Source organism: Pseudochaenichthys georgianus, unplaced genomic scaffold, assembly GCF_902827115.2.
Source record: "Pseudochaenichthys georgianus unplaced genomic scaffold, fPseGeo1.2 scaffold_725_arrow_ctg1, whole genome shotgun sequence".
NCBI lineage: Eukaryota > Metazoa > Chordata > Actinopteri > Perciformes > Channichthyidae > Pseudochaenichthys > Pseudochaenichthys georgianus.
This window is the reverse complement of record NW_027263278.1, coordinates 1270-20000: the sequence shown is the minus strand read 5'-3', so window position 1 is coordinate 20000 and position 18731 is coordinate 1270. Positions and strand designations below refer to the sequence as shown.

Genomic DNA, 18731 nt, shown 5'->3' with positions numbered 1-18731 from the left:
ACAAATGTGGATGATAAAAAACTGATTTTGAAATGTGCAAAAAAGTACATAAGTATAAATAAGTGATATGAGTAATGCAATATATTGCACAGTTTGTTATCATGCGACATAAAGCAGGGCTCTGATCAAACTGCATCAATAACACTGTACACGCTTATGTCATCTCATAAATCTCCTCCACGTTAATCAAATCGTGATGGTGTGTATTGTCATGATCACGAGCAGTACATGAGTGTGATCACATACAGCAGGCTTTACATGTGACTCGTGTGTAAGCCACTGTGGATTACAACTGTACTTTAATGCATCTCTCGGCACCGGCTTTGTAGTGTCAGTTCTGCTTATAAATAAAGGTTTGAGCTTCTTGAACATGAATAACTCAGTGGCACGAGGAAGCACGGTTCAGACTTCCAAATAGGACAGCTTTTTAGTAAAAGCCCCCCGCTGGGTCTCACCCAGGACAGTTAACAGTGGGTGGTCTCATGCATGATTTACCACAGCGCAGCTACAGTATGTCTGCTCATACAGCGCCCCCATGTGGAGAAACATGGCATCACAATAAGGACTCAACCTATTTCATGCTCAAATGAAAGAGATCCCACCTGATTCTTACCAGCTGGCCCAGGCTTGCCTTGAACATCCTCCTGGTACCAATATTTAGTATTTTATTTTCAACTAAATGGTTATTTTATTTTATTTATTGTATTTGTTTAAATGTCTGCAGGCTTGTTGTACTAGTAACCTTTATGCAGAATACATGTACTGAGGGCTCAACATCGCGTGACAAAAAAAATGTCACGACAAAATACCAATCATCTTTGTTTTGCTCCAATTACCTCATAATCAGTTTTTACATGTTCTCTATTTAAAACGTAATTTACATTTTGAGAAACATACACAATACGTGCTGCATCGTATACATAGCATCTCACAGATACTTCTCTCTGTCTTGTTTCACTACGCCAGGCTTTAGTCAATTAAACATTGCCTAATTGGTTTGTGAAGGAAATGAGCTCTCCGTGATGGATGGTAGTTGAAGATCCATTAGAGCAGCGAGGACCAAGAACTCCGGATAACCTCGAGCTGCACGTTGAACTGAGCCGGAGTTCCCCCTTTGTGGGGAAAGCACTGCGGTGTGAATGCCTATTAAAGGAAACACATTTGCTACCTGCTTGACTGTTTATTAGCTTATTAACAACACTCAGATAAAGGCAATTGATTTAAAGAGGCCCTAGTCTGTTTTTTATGGCGTTGTTCCTGTTGTGTGTTCTATAGGTTGTTGTGCGTGTAAATGGTCTACAAAGGCTACGACCCAAAGTTCCCTTCAGAGGGAGTTTCTTTGTTATGTTCAGTAGAGGGTGCCCTAACGCTGTGTGCGTGTGTGTGCGTGTGTGTGTGTGTGTGTGTGTGCGTGCGTGCGTGTGTGTGTGTGTGTGTGTGGTCTAGCATTACCCTACTTGTGGGGACCTAAATCTGTTTACATAGTCACGTGTGGGGACTGGCTTCCCCTTATGGGGACAAATTGGAGGTCCCCATGAGGGGGATCATGAATTTTAGGGTGAAGACTTGGTTAGGTTTAGGATTAGGGTAAGGGTTAGGTTAAGGGTAAGGGTTAGGTTAAGGGTAAGGGTTAGGTTAAGGGTTAGGGTTAGGCATGTGTTGGTTATGGTTAAGGTTAGGATAAGTCTCCAGGAGATGCATGTAAGTCAATGTAATGTCCCCTGAAGTGATGTATACATGGTATGTGTGTGTGTGTATGTGTGTGTGTGTGTGTGTGTGTGTGTGTGTGTGTGTGTGTGTGTGTGTGTGTGTGTGTGTGTGTGTGTGTGTGTGTGTGTGTGTGTGTGTGTGTGTGGGGGGGGGGGGGGTGTGAGTGTGAGTGTGTGTGTGAGCGAGCGTCCGTCCGTCCGTCCGTCCGTCCGTCCGTCTCTCTGTCTGTCTGTAGAAATATGCAGACGTCGAGAAATACAGACATTAGCCCTCAGGGTTTGAAGCAACCTCAAATGCCAGGGCAAGGTCACACACACACACACACACACACACACACACACACACACACACACACACACACACACACACACACACACACACACACACACACACACACACACACACACACACACACACACACACACACACACACACACACACACACACACACACACACACACACACACACACACATCCTAACAACTGCATTTCCTTGGCACCAGTGCACACACAGACTGTTTGTTGAAACACACATGGAATCGTTATATTTATATATATTTCATGTGTTTGCATTACATTTTTTATGTTATTTATTATTCATTTCCAAATCAGCAGCCGTAGAGTGCACATGCAGTATTCCAGTAAATGCAAAGTGAGAAGTGGAAAAGCTATAAAAGAAAAAAAACTATATAATTGTACCCCATATTCAGTTAATACAGTTTCACTTTAGTTGTATCTTTACACTTTAAGTCCAAACTTTTGTAAAAGTAATCTGAAGATGTACTGCTCAGTGGATTTGTAGTTTCTTGTAACTCTGTCAACTTGACTTTACTAATGTGAATGAAAGGTGGACTGAGTATCTTGAGGCACCTCAGGGAGGTATTTGTTTCAGAATAAGAGTCCTCTTTTTTTACGAAGGCTCATTTCAGCCCCATTATTTTTAAGCTATTGAATGTTCCCCCTTGTCTTCACTTAATTTGTATTATTTTATTTATTTATTTTAAATATGTTTTATTACTCCAGTATTTGTTTTCTATTATGTTTACCTGTATACTTTTTATTATTATGAATGTATTTTTATATATTTCATTTATTATTGTTTTTAGGTGAGGTTCCATTAAATACATGTCATTATTTATGTTGTATCATGTTGTTGGAGCAGGTAAAGGAGGAGCTGTTTTGAAAATGTAATTTAAACCTAGTACATTTGTAAATTTCACCAAGGGAAAAATAAAGTTTATATTGTCCTAAAGGTCCCATGTCATGCTTTTCCGGTTATCACCCGTCCCCTCGTGTTATGAAGCTTGTTCTGCATGTGAACGGTCTGCAGTCACAAACCCTCAAAGTACACCCTGTAGCGAGTACAACTCTAACACAGAAAATACCTGTCTGTGCTGCCCCTGAACGCCTCGCTGGAGATTTCTCTTTTTCCATTAGTTTCTTCTTGGGTATAGTGACGTAACGTAGCGGAACCGTTACGTTTGGACCAATCCGTGGACTTCCTCACACACACACACACACACACACACACACACACACACACACACACACACACACACACACACACACACACACACACACACACACACACACACACGCACGCACACACACACACACACACACACACACACACACACACACACACACACACACACACACACTCGGTGGGACGTTGCGAGGCTCGCTGCTGCGACGAGCGGGACACTGTGAGCTGGCTCACTGGTGTGGGGTCGGCGAGACAGCGAGACACCGCGGAACTCAGCCTGAGCACACACAAACTCCCAGCCAGGCTGCGGGTGTGTGTGAATTGCACAATATACATTTATTTTAGGATACCTCAACAATGGAATTATGATCAGTAGAAATGGCCATGACATGATGGGACCTTTAATAAACTATTAGTTGGTTGGTTATATTTTGTATCACTAATATGAGTAAATCTAAATCTAGTAAACAATAGAAGGAAATGGAAATACTCAAGTAAAGTAAAGTACCTCAGAACTTAATAACAACACTGTGGTACCTAGAGTTATTTACTGTCAATCACTGTTTTAAATCAGTGTCAAATGAAACACATGTTGTTGCACATGCTGAATTTAAGGAATATTTTCAGCCAGAGTCGTTCACGTTTCCCATTGTCCTTGAATGCATCAGAGACCTTGGATGTACAGAGCTGCAGTGAAGTACTCCCACATCCTCAGGACGGATCATAAAGCTGTGTGAGAGAGGAAGAGTGTGTGTGAGTGAGTGTATTTGATTGTGAAGTGGACCCGGACTGAAGAGGACCCATGATGACGGCCAGGACCCAGGCAGCACCGGGTCGGGAGAAAGCAGAGCCGAAGAGCCGAGCAACAGGTAACACCGCGCGGAGGAGGAGGAGGTAGTGGTGATGAGGTCAGGTGCACGAGGCAGGGGAAGCTGCAGAATAGAATATGTCTTTCTCAATAGTACCACACTGTAAAAAGACTCTGTTGCAAGTTAAAGTCCTGCATTGGAATGGTTACTCAAGTAAAAGTAGGTATAGTCAGTAAAATGTTCCTAAAGTATTAAACCAATACCAAATGTAAAAAATGCAGACATCCAAAAAGGAAAGTAAGTAACTACTCAAATAACCCGGTTGCTAAACAACATCGTTATGGGGAAATGCAAGTCTGCGTCCAAATGGTTGGAAGATAAGGAGGAAGGACAATCAATACTGTATATAGTCAATGTGAGGTAAAGTGTGTCGCCAAGGCAACCGGTTACTGCTAATGGATTTAGGTGTTCTTGAATGAGCTTTGTATTTGATGCAAGTTTAACTTATAACAATATATATTTTTTAATTGTATTCATCTAAGTTTCAGCAACTTATTCAAATATTCTCATATTTTGCCCACTTTTTCTTGATTTTCCTTCAGCTGTATCAAATTAGTTTATAAAAGAGAACATATTAAGACAAGAGAAAAACATATTTTATAAACTTGTGTCTTTTATGCAAACATCTCAATTCATAAAGTCACCACACAGTAAAATCCGGAGTGTTAATTTAACACTCTGAGATCAGGACCATGTGTTCACTGGCTCTCAGTGTTAAAATGTACACTTTAAGTGTTCATTTAACACTTAAGGGTTCATTTAACACTTACATCCCTCCCTTTAAGTGTTAATTTAACACTTAAAAAGTACATTTGAACTCTGAGAGTCATATATGGTCCTTATCTCAGAGTGTTAAATTAACACTCCGGATTTTACTGTGCAGTAATTAAAGCTGTAAAACATAGGATAAAAGAACAATATTTATATTTGAATTGTAGTGGAGTTGAAGTATAAAGTGTATGTAAAAATACTAAAATAAAGTAAAAGTATCTTAACATTGCTCTTAGATGTACAGTTAAATGTAAATACTTAGTGTGTCTTGTGGTGGAGGAAGTATTCAGATCCTTCACTCAAGTTAAAGTACAAAACACTCCGTTAAGTTAAAGTACGTTTTCAGAATCAGAAACAGGTTTATTGCCAGGTAAGTTCGCACATACTAGGAATTTGACTTGAGGTCATGGAACATACATAAAATATAAAAAACAAGAAATCTAATATAAAACAAGAAATCTTTTACACCGTAATAAAATATAGTTAAATAGCAATAAAAATAAAGCAGTAATTTACATGGAAATAGAATGCTATGAATGAATTTTAGAATAAACTATGAAATGTGAAATAAGAATATGTGCAGTAAGGAGTATGAACATTGAGTGCATTAATGTAATGCATAGTTTTAGTAATAGTGCAGAAGTATTGTCATCAAAATGTACTTTAAGTATCCCAAGTAAAAGTTCCCATTCTGCAGAAAAACGGCCTCAAAATGTGATGTATTATTAATAATATAAATAACAATAGTACACAGAGTAGCATTTTACTGTTGTAGACAGAGACATATTGTTTCAAAAAGTATTCACTTTTAAAGATTTGTTTTTAATATATTTGATAAGTTAACTTTTTTTGTACCTCAAACAGTTGATATTAGTTTAATCTTTATTGCATTATGTTTATTTATTTTATTTAGTTATTTTATTTATTTTATTTTATTTATTTTATTTATTTTATTTATTTTATTTATTTTATTTATTTTATTTATTTTATTTATTTTATTTATTTTATTTATTTTATTTATTTTATTTAAATTATTTAAATTATTTAAATTTTATTTATTTATAGAAGGACCATGCATACAAAAACATTAATCTCAGCAAAGAGAAGAGATGCAATATGCCAGATTATAGCTAATAGCTCATTTCCATCTGTGGTCCTCAGACAGGTTCATAACAATCAATAAACAAATAATAACATTGCATGATCTCTAACAAACCATTTTAAAACCTGATGTAAGTGCAGCTCAATAAATTAATATATAGTACACTTGAAATAGGGTTAGGGTTAGGGTTAGCTAAAGGTTTATCACATGTTTCTATGCAGAATCTTAATCTGAAAAGTAACTAAAGCAGTAAAACAGGACTTTAGTAAATGTACTTCACTAAATCCCATTACTGAATATATATATTAAAGGTAGGGAAGGTAAGAATGGAGAAACCAGCTCGAGTGCGCTAGAATTTGAAAGTATGCGGCCGGAAAAAAATCTGCCCCTTCCTTCAGACTTCAGAGCCTGAGCCTCCAACGCATTTCAAAGCATTTCATGAATTCATTGCTATCGGGATGTTAAAGGTGGGGTAGGTAATTCACTTCAGAAACACTTGTTGTTATATTCCATGGAATGCTCTTAACATCCCGATAGCAATGAATACATTAAATGCTTTGACAATAAATACATATAAAAATGTCATCTGTGGAAGCCGTGGCGCTGTAAAAAGCACGACCAATCATCTGAGCCGGCCCGGCTAAAGTAACTGGACGGCCTACCTGCCTGTCAGCCTTCCATCTGGGCACAAACTTATCTCGTGCCCTCATTGGTCATGTGCGCGTTCGTGTGTGTTGGAGGAGGGGCTCTGTGAGGAAGTGGCAGATTTTTTCCGGTTGTGTATTTTCAAATTCTAGCGCACTCGAGCTGGTTTCTCCAAAATTCCCTACCCCACCTTTAACAGCATTCCATGGAATAGAACAAAAAGTGTTTCTGAAGTGAATTACCTACCTCACCTTTAACCTTTTTATTACCAATTTGCAGTGGACGAAGTACTCCCTTTTTTAGGTAAAGTATAACACCAGTGTAGAAAGAATCAAGTCCTGCATTCAAAACGTTACTAAAGTCAAAAGAACTAACGTGCCATCATCAAAATATAGTTGTATCAAAAAGTAGGAGTACTTTTTATGCAAAATGGTCCATTTTAGAATAATGTATTGTATATTATGTCATTATTATTGATGCATAAATGTGTAGAGGCCTATCATGCTATCTTTCTACATACATACTTCCAGGGTGCTTGTGAATGTCATGTCTCCCTGCAGTCTACATGAAGTTGTATCTTAGTAAAGACCATCAATGGTATCAGGATATTTGCTTTGTATTCATCCGTAAGACATGTCTGATCTATTATTTATTTCATTTAATAACCTGAAGGTTGAAAGTCATGGTGTGTCAGTTACATTAGGAATAATGCAATGTAAACAGTGATGACATTTGAAGAATGTAGACATGGAGACATGGGTTCGGATCATTGTTTTTAAAATTAGATTAAGTTAAATTAAATTACATCAAGGCAAATTCGTTTTTTTTTGTCGACCTTGACATTAAACTGCAGGAAGCATCTCCTCCAACCATGCATCATACTTTAAATAGTCTTCAAAGGTTAGTTTATTTGTATATAGCACATTTTAGAACAAAGAGGCAATTCAAAGTGCTTCACATATAGGCCTTTAACACATAATTAAAAACAAAAATAATGGTTGCAGCTAAAAGTGCAATGATAAGGCAATTTCATTTAAGGAAATAAACCGTGATGGAAGAAGTGCTAACATAATTAACCAAAGTACAATGAATAATACAACTGTAAAAATGACTTTGTTACAAGTCCTGCATTCAAAATGGTTGAAGTATAAAAGTATTAGTATCAACAAGTAAGTAAAAAACACTTTACATGCTCACAAAGTATTTGTACGATGTATTGCAAGCTACTTCCGTCTTAGCAGCAGCTTCAGCGTGCAGAGCGAAGTTTTTGCGACTATTGACAACTTACTGTTGTGCATGCGTAACATACAATATAACATCTTCATCGCTGGATTCTATCAAAGTACTTCACGGGTCCAAAGAAAACCATCGCTGCGGAGGAGGAGGTCGAGGACATTAAAAAGTCGCTCGACTTCCTGGCGGAGGACATTTCTGCTGTCAGGTTGCAGCAGAAAAATATTTTGGACCTTGTAAAAGAGGTTAAGGATCTGCGGATCCAGAATGCTGAGAAGGACAAGAGGATAACTTACCTGGAGAGCAGAGTGAGCAATGACCTTGACCTTGACCTTGAGCAATATACCAGGATGAACAATGTTATCGTTACCGGGCTCAACATAAAGCCCCGGTCATACGCTCGTGCTGTGACCGTTAACAACAGGGGGGAGCCTGATGTCAGCTCCACGGAGCAACAGGTGGCTGCTTTCCTCCAGTCCGAGGGCATCGAACTGGGCTGTGAGAACATCGAGGCATGCCACCCCCTGGCAAGGAGTAACGCTGGCAACAAACAAAACGGCCTTACTCAAACAAGGAAGGAAGCTGAAAGGATCAGATGTCTACATCAACGAGCATCTGACCAAGTACAACGCGACATAGCCAGAAAGACTCGCTTCATGACAAAACAGAAGAACATTCAGAACACCTGGACAACAAACGGCAAAGTATTTAAAAAGCTAAGCGGAACAGCTGAGTCATCAGAAACATGGAGGATCTGGATGAATACCAATAATCTTCATGTTCTGGACCACACTAAGGTAACAAGCACACAACCATGACTCACACTGAATGGAGGCAGTCATCTTCAATAGGGGAACATATTAATATAACCAACAAGACCAACTGTTGCTAAAACATTTGAATACACTGACTATAAAACAAAAGATCTGGATTATGAAATTGACCCAGACAATAATTTCTTCTCTTCTATCATCAACAATATGTTATTACACTGATCAACCGTCCAACCAGAGCATATCATCAGAGGGCAAGCTATCTATTATTCACTTTAACAGCAGAAGCATGTCTGCCAACTTTAACCTCATCAAGGAATATTCAAATCCGTTTCAACAAACATTTAGGCCATATCTGGAACTTGGATCACTCAGATACATAAATAGACAAAACAAGGGTGGAGGAGGAGTAGCCTTGTATGTGGACAATACTTTACAATTTAAGGTGATGAATTATATGTCAACAGTGATTTATAATGTATTGGAATGTATCACGATTGAAATCTGCAAAGAAAAAACGAAAAATGTAACCATCAGTTGTATATACAGTAGAGCACCCGGCTCTAGTATTGAGATTTTCAAGGACTGGATGGAGGAAATATTCTCAAAAGTGATTCATAAAACAGTTTTAATTTGTGGTGACTTCAATATTGACCTTCTGAATCCAATTAATCACAGCATGACAGAAGAATTTATCAACACAATGTATGAGATTATATCCAAAAAGTACTAGACCCAGCAGAATCACATCGCACTGTGCTTCTCTCTCAGACAGTATATTCACACATGACATAGAAACAATACAGTAAGTGGACTCTTAATAAATGATATAAGTGACCACCTACCTAATGGTTTAGGCCCAAAATACATGTCTGACCTCCTGCTAAACTATGAACCATCCAGATCTCTCAGGTCTTCAGGGACTGGTCAGCTTTCTGTCCCCAGAGTCAGAACTAAACATGGAGAAGCAGCGTTCAGTTATTATGCTCCAAACATCTGGAACAAGCTCCCAGAAACCTGCAGGTCCGCTGCAACTCTGACTACTTTTAAATCCAGGCTGAAGACTTTTCTTTTTGTCGCTGCTTTTAATTGAACTATTCATATCTTAGACTGCACTGTAACTTTTATCCATGTACTTTTTCTTTTAATGTTTATTTTTATTATCTTTTCTTTTTAATGACTGATTTTAAATGCCATTTTGTCTTTCGTTTTTTGTAAAGCACCTTGAATTGCCTTGTGTGGAAAGGTGCTATATAAATAAACTTGCCTTGCCTTGCCAGTATTTATGACAGAAACGGGAAGTGAAAGGGAAGTAGTTGATATTGTAACGAAATGTAAAAACAAAAAATCTACCGATTGTGATGACATTGACATGACTGTATTAAAAAAGGTTATAGATGTTATTTCAAATCCATTCGCACACATACGTAACTTATCATTCCAAACTGGTGCATTTCCTAACAAAATGAAAATAGCAAAAGTCATACCTTTGTTCAAAGCTGGGAACAAACATCACTTCACGAACTACAGACCTGTCTCACTTCGACCACAATTCTCAACAATTCTTGAAAAGCTTTTCAATAACAGACAATTTCATAGAAAAACACAAACTTCTCACCGAAAGTCAATACGGATTCAGAGCCAATAGATCAACATCGACGGCTTTAATAGACTCACTTGAAGAAATGACTAGCTCAATTGACCAAAAGAAACATGCCATTGGAATATTCATTGACCTAAAAAAAGCATTTGACACAATTAACCGTGACGTATTAATAAAGAAACTGGAACGTTATGGAATCAGGGGTGTAGCTTTGGAATGGGTAAGGAGTTATTTAACCAACAGGCAGCAGTTTGTGAAGCTGGGAGAGTGTTCTTCATATTTGGACATTACATACGGTGTCCCCCAGGGGTCAGTATTGGGGCCGAAACTATTTATTATGTATATTAATGAAATATGCAATGTATCGACAGTACTCAAGTTTGTTTTGTTTGCTGATGACACTAATATATTTTGTTCTGGGGACAATGTACTACTATTGGAAGAGATGAAATATGCAAACTAAAGTTATGGCTAAACAGTAATAAGTTATCATTAAACTTGAATAAAACAACATTAATCATATTTGGAAATAGCAATACACTAGCATCCATTAAGATAGATGGGATTTTCATTGAGAGTTAAAGAACATAAATTCCTTGGAATCACAATTGATGAGAAACTGAGCTGGAAACCACACATAAAACATATTCATTCCAAAGTCTCAAGAAGTATTGCTATATTAAACGAGGCAAAACAGATTCTTGATCAAAATTCCCTCTACATTCTTTACTGTTCATTGGGGTTACCTTATTTAAGTTACTGTGCAGAGGTTTGGGGCAGTAATTATAAAACTACAACACAATCCCTATTTATTCTACAAAAAATAGCAATAAGACTTATTAAAAATGTCGGCTATAGGGATCATACAAACCCATTATTCTTAGAGCTAATGTCTTTATGTCTTTATTAGGATCCCCATTAGCACTAGCATGAGCATTGGCTATTCTTCCTGGGGTCCTCACACACTCAAAACATACATAAACATACATACAACAAAATTAAAACAGAACAAAACAGCTCATAATTTCATGCTATTTACAGTGAAATGAAGTGAAACTAAAATGGTCATCCAATTATCGCCATCCTAAGGCCAAACAAAAGTAAATACAAATAAGTGTACATAATAATATATGCATAGCCACAGGCACAGTTCAAATTTACTTTGTAATACTTAAATAATTTTTTAGCAACCTTTTGAAATGTACTTGAGAATTTTCCTGAATGATGTGAACCTAATGAGAGCTAAAATTATTTAAACTGTCAGATCTTGTTGAATTCCAAATTGCACAAATCATGTTTAAGACAAAAAACGTTCAATGACCTGAATATTCAGATATTGTTCAATGAAAGACAAGGGAATTATTATTTACCTGGTTCATTTATATTCACTAATGTTAGGGTGCGCACAACAAAGAGACGTTTTAGTGTTTCTGTTTGTGGGGTGAAGATCTGGAACAATGTGAGTGAGGAGCGAAAGGGATGTCCAAACATCAAACTATTCAAAAGACGTATAAAGACACACTTCTCACGAGGGACAGGGAGGACATCGCTGAACCATAACTGTCTATATTCGTGTTTTGGATTATATTTAGGAATTTGTGTTTGTATGAATTTGTGTATGTACATATGTATATATATATATATATATATAAATATAAATATATAGAGACCATTCTCCTAACTTGCCTGTATATATTATATGAATGATTATATAAATTATTCAAGGTTAAAGTATACATTGATATTGTATGTTAACATATATTAAGATGTAAAAAGAAAAAAGAAAAGGGAGAAGGGGTCGGATTAAATAAGTGTAAACTTCTTCCGACCCCTTTTCGGACGTGTTATATTAAATATTTCGTTTTGTTATTGCATTCATTTGTATAGTACTGTATCATGTCTGTATCATCTTTTGTTTCATTTGTATTTTATTTGGTTTTACACGCTCGAATAAAATAAAATAAACTAAACTAAACTTTTACACCAGTTTAAACTCTGAGTACTTTTCCAGCTCTGTCAGTGATGCACAGTCTCATGTTTCTCTCTCTCTCTCTCTCTCTCTCTCTCTCTCTCTCTCTCTCTCTCTCTCTCTCTCTCTCTCTCTCTCTCTCTCTCTCAGAGATGGAGTTGCGGGTGAGGTGGGCGCTCTGGTTGGTTGTGAGCATGCTCAGTCTGTCCCTGCTACTGGTGCTGCTGGGAGTTTACACCACGACCAGATCAGAGAGCCTGAACCTGAGCGGCTACATCTCCGGAGTCATTGTACGTTTAAAAGACGCCTTGTTCTGCTGTCCTGTAGTGTGTCATATAGGTTTGTGTGCATGTTAATGGTCCGCAGAGGCTAAAAACCCTGAGTTCAGAGGGAGTTTCTCTCCCACACGCCTGAAACACCTCCTTTGTTTAATCCATAATATAGTGACATGTAACACTCGTGCTTCTATTGGCTAGCGCTCCAACACAATGTACGTGATAGGCTAAGGGACGGGACATCTCTAAGCGGTTGACCAATCACAACACAGTCTATAAAATGTCGGAAAATATTAAATAGAAGAACATCAAGTCCTAAAATATGTTTTTGTCCAGTCCAAAACTCAAGGATGTTCAGTTTATTATAATTTAAAACAGAAAAAGTGAAGTATATAGATGCAAACAGACAAAGGTACAAATATTAATCTGTACTCTGGATCATTTCTGTGTGAAAGGATTCATGTTCTGGGAGCAAAATAGCTGAGAATGACCAAATAAAAAAAATGTTTTCCTCTCGCCGATCAAATGTTTTGCTTCACTGAAACAAAAACCAGTGAAACATCCACATGAGAACTCTCTTTTGTGGCTCACATTCACGGTTGTTTGATTTTAAAACTGCAAAAACATAATTGACTGGAAGTCGAAACTCTTCTAAATAAAATCAGAATCAGTTTCTACAGAAGTGGGGAGATTTGACTCGTTGGTCATTTATTCTACTTCTTTAGGCAACATAAAACCCACAAGAGACATTTTTATAGCTGTTAAGTGCTAACATCATGCCGAGTCCTTTTCTTGGACGAGAACCGAATCATAACAAAGTGTCACAGTTATTCAAATGAACTTTATTTATCTTAACTGCTCATGTTTTTATGTTCTTTACAGCTGACTCTTGGATCGTTCCTGGGGCTTCTGGGACTTTGTCTGGAGGAAAACCGCAGACAGCTGGTACGGTGTTTCCTCCCGCACGTACACACACCTTCTGTCGTCATTCTTCCTCATGTTTTCCCAGAGCCGGCACCACCCATTAAGCGACATAAGCGGCCGCTTAGGGCCCCGCAGCCACTAAGGGGCCCCCTAGCAAACAAAACATATCTCAGTACACCGTCGCCGTGATAAGTATGTTTAATTATTAATTGTGTTAATATGCCTAGATTGCCTACTCTCAAAGTCATGTATTATATTATTGAGTCAATCATATAATACATTAACCGTGCTTTACCTGAACCTCATCATGAGAGGACGGCAGAATTGTAATTTCCCGTGTTTAGTGAATGCAACAGAGGCAAGACACCAGACCAATCAGAGAGTTGAATGGAAATAAACATCTGTCTTATTGGCTGACAGGTACCTATCCTGTGAGCTGTGACAATGTTTAAAATAAACTGTCAGTCGGACTCAGAGTTTTTTAAGATGGACATAAGAAAAACATTTCTTAAAAAAGACAACAATTCTCAAGTGGTGGCTCACACAACAACCCCAGAGCCACCACCTGAGCCAGGTGAACAAGGTATGTAAATGTTAGTAAACTTCCAAGTTATGCGAACAGCATAAATTACAGCTACGTTGACGTTACTTTGAAGCTAAACCGTTAGCAAGTAGCTATAGCTAGCCAGATATATTAAATGAACACTTTGTCATCCAATCTAAATGTTGTGTTTTTTAGCGTTACCTGGTGATTTCAAAGAAAGCTCTCTGGGAAATGTTAACTTACTGTTCGACATGAAGCTAGAAGCTACCTTACAGTACACAGTTGATCCGGAGTCCTGTCAGTTAAAGTGTTTCATAGTTAGCTTAGCTAAGCATCAACCTAGCACATATGGATGTTATGTGACAGTATTTCTGAGAAAAAGTCAGCTGAAATGGTAGCATAGTTGCCACTGCTTTACGTGTCGACAGCATGTTTGAACATATTTGCAGCAGTAAATGTGGCTGTTTGGCCACTGACGTTGCCATAACAACACCTGAATTTAAATGTGCAACCTCTTTTTGTGACAGATTTTTGCAAGAAATTATAATTCTTCTGAATGATATTCCTATTGACAGCTAGTTTCTATGTGAAGATTATGAGATGGACAGCCAGAGAGAATAAATGAAAAACAGTTATGAAATACTATATGACAAAAGAAGAATACAGTTTAAAAGAAGAGTGATTTGTAAAATATCCATAAAGAAAAATCTGTTTACAGTTCTGTTTCATATGGGTGTTGAGAGATGTATCCATAGATCTCTTCATTTTGCTCTCAAAGTGCACCAGATTGGGGAGCATGCCCCCGGACCCCCCTAGAGGAGGTTAGGTCCACGGTGTTTACATGGTTATTTATATATGTGTGCTTATGCTAACATCATAAGACAAAAGTTGGTTCCGTGTTGTGTGTAGTGAGAACGTGCGGGGGGGCCCCCAAGCCAAAGCTCGCTTAGGGCCCCCAAAAGTCTAGGGCCGGCCCTGTGTTTTCCCACCAACGAACTGCCACAGGAGTGTGTGTGTGTGTGTGTTATTTGGCCCAGAGTGTGTACATAAGCTCAGGGGCAGCGTCCATCTTGTGGTCACTCACTTTGACACTGAGAAACCTGAAATTGTATCAATGAGAAAGATGATTTTTTACATTACATGTCACTTATTAGTCGCTTTTATCCAAAAGCGACTGACATACTCAAAACTGTGGGCAATCCCCACAGGAGCAATTTGGGGTGAAGTGTCTCAGGGACACAACGACATGCTGCCTGCAGTGGGGTTTGAACCTGTGCTCCCCTGATCTGAACACCTACACACTAATCCACTGCGCCACACACCTCGCTTTTCTCCGATTCTCCTCTGATTTCTGAGCCTGGCGTGTTTACAGCCAACAGGGAGGGGTGTTTGGACACAGAACACATGTTGAAACGGTGTGTTTTTATTCAGAGTGCATTTCAAGAGTTTGGAGTGTGTTAAAAAACAGAAACACAAGCGTTAATTTGTTAAGAATGGTGTTTGCCTGCTCGTTATAAAGAGTCATCAGGACACTTCCTTACAGTTCGTTACAGGGACAGAGATTCTCTCCCTTATTGATTAACCTTTGAATTATTGTCTTTATTAATTTATTGATCTAAATATATAATAATGACATTATATATATATAATAATAATATACAACCCTCCAAATATTTGCACATTTGTACCTAAGCTACCTCTCATCCATTGTCTATAACAATACTGCGTATGTGTTAACCTACTTGGCAATAAACCTGTTTCTGATCATAATAATAATAATAATAATAATATTAATGATAAAGCTCTACATGTAGAACAAAACCTGCTCACATGGACTAAATACACTTTTGTCCGTTTTTTCTTGGGCCATGTTAAAACCATTTACTTAAACAGAAGTACATTATGAGAGCAGGTATTGGCTATTTACAGAAATTATATAATTTGATTAGTAAACACAGAACCCTGTTTGTTTTTTAAGTCATGCTGTAATCATGTTAGTCTGGCTAAATAAACTCTTACCGTCTTAGAGTTACATTTTCCAGGTATCAGATCTCAGGGTATTTCATATATATATCTTTTTGACACAAATCAACAGAAACATACATCCTGTTAAAACAGATACAAAGTGGGTGAATGGTTATGTAAGAAAAACATTCATAATACATGTTATACTGTATATACATATATTACATTTGACACCCTCCCTGATACAATAACTATTTAAGAGGCTTGATTTATGGGATGGAGATGGTTTTGTTTGGATTTGGTTGAACTTCAAATATTTGAGAAGACAGGAAACTGATTCAATGGAAAATAATGTTTCACTGCGGTAAGCTGATACCGTGATTAACGAAGAGCAGGAATGAGTCGGCTTGTCTCCGCACGGTCGTGCTAACTCAATTATTTTCTTTGTTCGCTTTCAAGTAGGCAGGAATAACATTGTGATAGAGAGGAGTCTCAGTTTAAACTAATGTTTCTGTTCCGACACTGATATCAGGCCCTCAGCAGTCTGCATGTGAACCCCCCCCCCCCCCCTTTCTAAAGACAACCGGCTAGAGTGGATTTACTGACATTGTAATATTGGGACTAAATTATACCAAAATGATGATATTTTATAATGTTCATTTAGTTTTCTTTGACTTGTTTGCATATTTTCTTAATAACTATTATTACACAAGTCCATGTCTCCATCTAATGTTCAAAAAGCTCTTTATTTTTCTCATACTGCCGCACTGCAGCACCTCTTTTCACCCTCTGTCTGAAACCAGAGCCCAGTCTGCTCTGATTGGTTAGCTGGCTGGCTCTGTTGTGATTGATCAACCGCTTAAAGATGTCCCGCCCCTTAGCCTATCACACACAATGTATCAGAGCGCAAGCCAATAGAAGCGCGAGTGTGTGGGAGAGAAACTCCCTCTGAGATGAGAAAGGAAATCCATACAAATGTAATATTAAAATGTAATTTTTTATAATTTCGCATTGCAACATAAGACATTTCAAGGTTAAAGCAATATTCTCTTTATTGATGAATGCTCCAAAGAAACACCCTTTTTTAAAGCAGACTGTGAATACATCGCTCCACAACTATCACATGTTAAGGCTTCCAAACTGTTCCTGCTGTGACTGTTTTGCAAATCTAACATAATTGAAAATAACCAACATGTGTTTTGTTCTCGTCATGCAGCTTTATTTGGAAATGCTCTCATTTGTGTTTTCGTTCTCTGTTCCCGCTCCAGCTGACTGCAGCGATAGCGTTCCTCAGTTTGGGCGTGATGGGCTCGTTCCTGTGCGTGGTGATTGATGGCGTCTGTGTTGTGTTTAACATGGTGAGTTAACGGCACTTACTTGCGTAAACTGTGAAATCTGATATGATTGTTATGGACGATGGAACGAAGCAGTAACATTACACTATAAAGCAATAATAATCCTCACGCTGCTTTAATGTGAGCCTCTTGGCCAACAGCGCCATATTTACACAGAAAACGAGTTCCCATAAGGTTTTACAACATGCTCCAGCTATAAGGGTTTCTTTTGACAGCTTTGATTAGCAGATTAACTCTTAATGTGAGTAAACAAACTGGGCTGGACCGAGCGGCTCCGTCCGGTTTCCTTTGGCTTAATGTTACTGAATGTGATTGATCGAGAGCCAGATGCTTCCCTGATAAAACATTTAACTGTATACAAAATAATTAACTTCATTGATGTTTCCAGCCTCTAAAATAAAGTCAAATGAATTCCACTTGGATCCACTCACTCTGAAAAAACAGTTTTATAATTTGATGTAACGCCCTTACAACTACCAACAATGGTGCTCTTGATTATAGTTTGTAATTAAACATACGTCGACATTTCACAATATTTTGGAGTAAAAATTCAACTGTGTTCTTGTGTCTTCACAATCAATACTTCAAGACAAAATAAGCTTTTATGCTACCATGGAGACGATCATAACTTTTCCCATACAAATTGGTAACGTTTAAATCAGTGATTTCAACTTGAATTCTTGTTCTGTGTGTGTGCGTGTGCGTGTGTGCGTGTGTGTGTGTGTGTGTGTGTGTGTGTGTGTGTGTGTGAGAGAGAGAGAGAGAGAGAGAGAGAGAGAGAGAGAGAGAGAGAGAGAGAGCCATAAAATCTTAAGTAAGTGGCAGAAAATATCCCACTGTGTAGCAAAGACTCGGATTCGAAACAAAACTATGCGATACATTACCAAACAATATCATACGATACATTACAATACCTTAGATTACAATAAGCTACATTGCAGTATATTACAATACATTACAATACGATACATTACGAAACGATACAATACATTACGAAACAATGCGATACAATAAAATATGATAGATTACAATACGCTACAATGTGAAAAAATACGATCCCTTACGAAACGATACAATACATTAGGAAACGATACAATACATTACGAAACAATACAATACATTACGAAACAATACGATACAATAAAATATGATAGATTACAATACGCTACAACACGATACATTACGAAACGATACAATACGAAACAATACGATACATTACTAAGCGATATAATACATTACGAAACAATACGATACATTACGAAACAATGCGATACAATAAAATATGATAGATTACAATACGCTACAATGTGAAAAAATACGATACATTACGAAACGATACAATACATTACGAAACAATGCGATACAATAAAATATGATAGATTACAATACGCTACAATGTGAAAAAATACGATACATTACGAAACGATACAATACATTACGAAACAATATGATACAATAAAATATGATAGATTACAATACGCTACAACACGATACATTACCAAAACGA

At 37.6% G+C, this 18731-nt stretch overlaps 1 protein-coding gene across 1 annotated transcript; it reads left to right on the top strand.

Moving 5' to 3' along the window:
• The first annotated feature begins 3423 nt into the window (after nucleotides 1-3423).
• On the top strand, nucleotides 3424-17273 carry LOC117444079 (transmembrane protein 255B-like). Its single transcript, XM_034079794.2, has 5 exons — nucleotides 3424-3506; nucleotides 3865-4065; nucleotides 12312-12451; nucleotides 13319-13381; nucleotides 17138-17273. The coding sequence occupies exons 2-5, from the start codon at nucleotides 3999-4001 to the stop codon at nucleotides 17234-17236; spliced, it is 369 nt and encodes a 122-aa protein (XP_033935685.1). The 5' UTR covers nucleotides 3424-3506; nucleotides 3865-3998; the 3' UTR covers nucleotides 17237-17273.
• Nucleotides 17274-18731: the final 1458 nt, after the last annotated feature.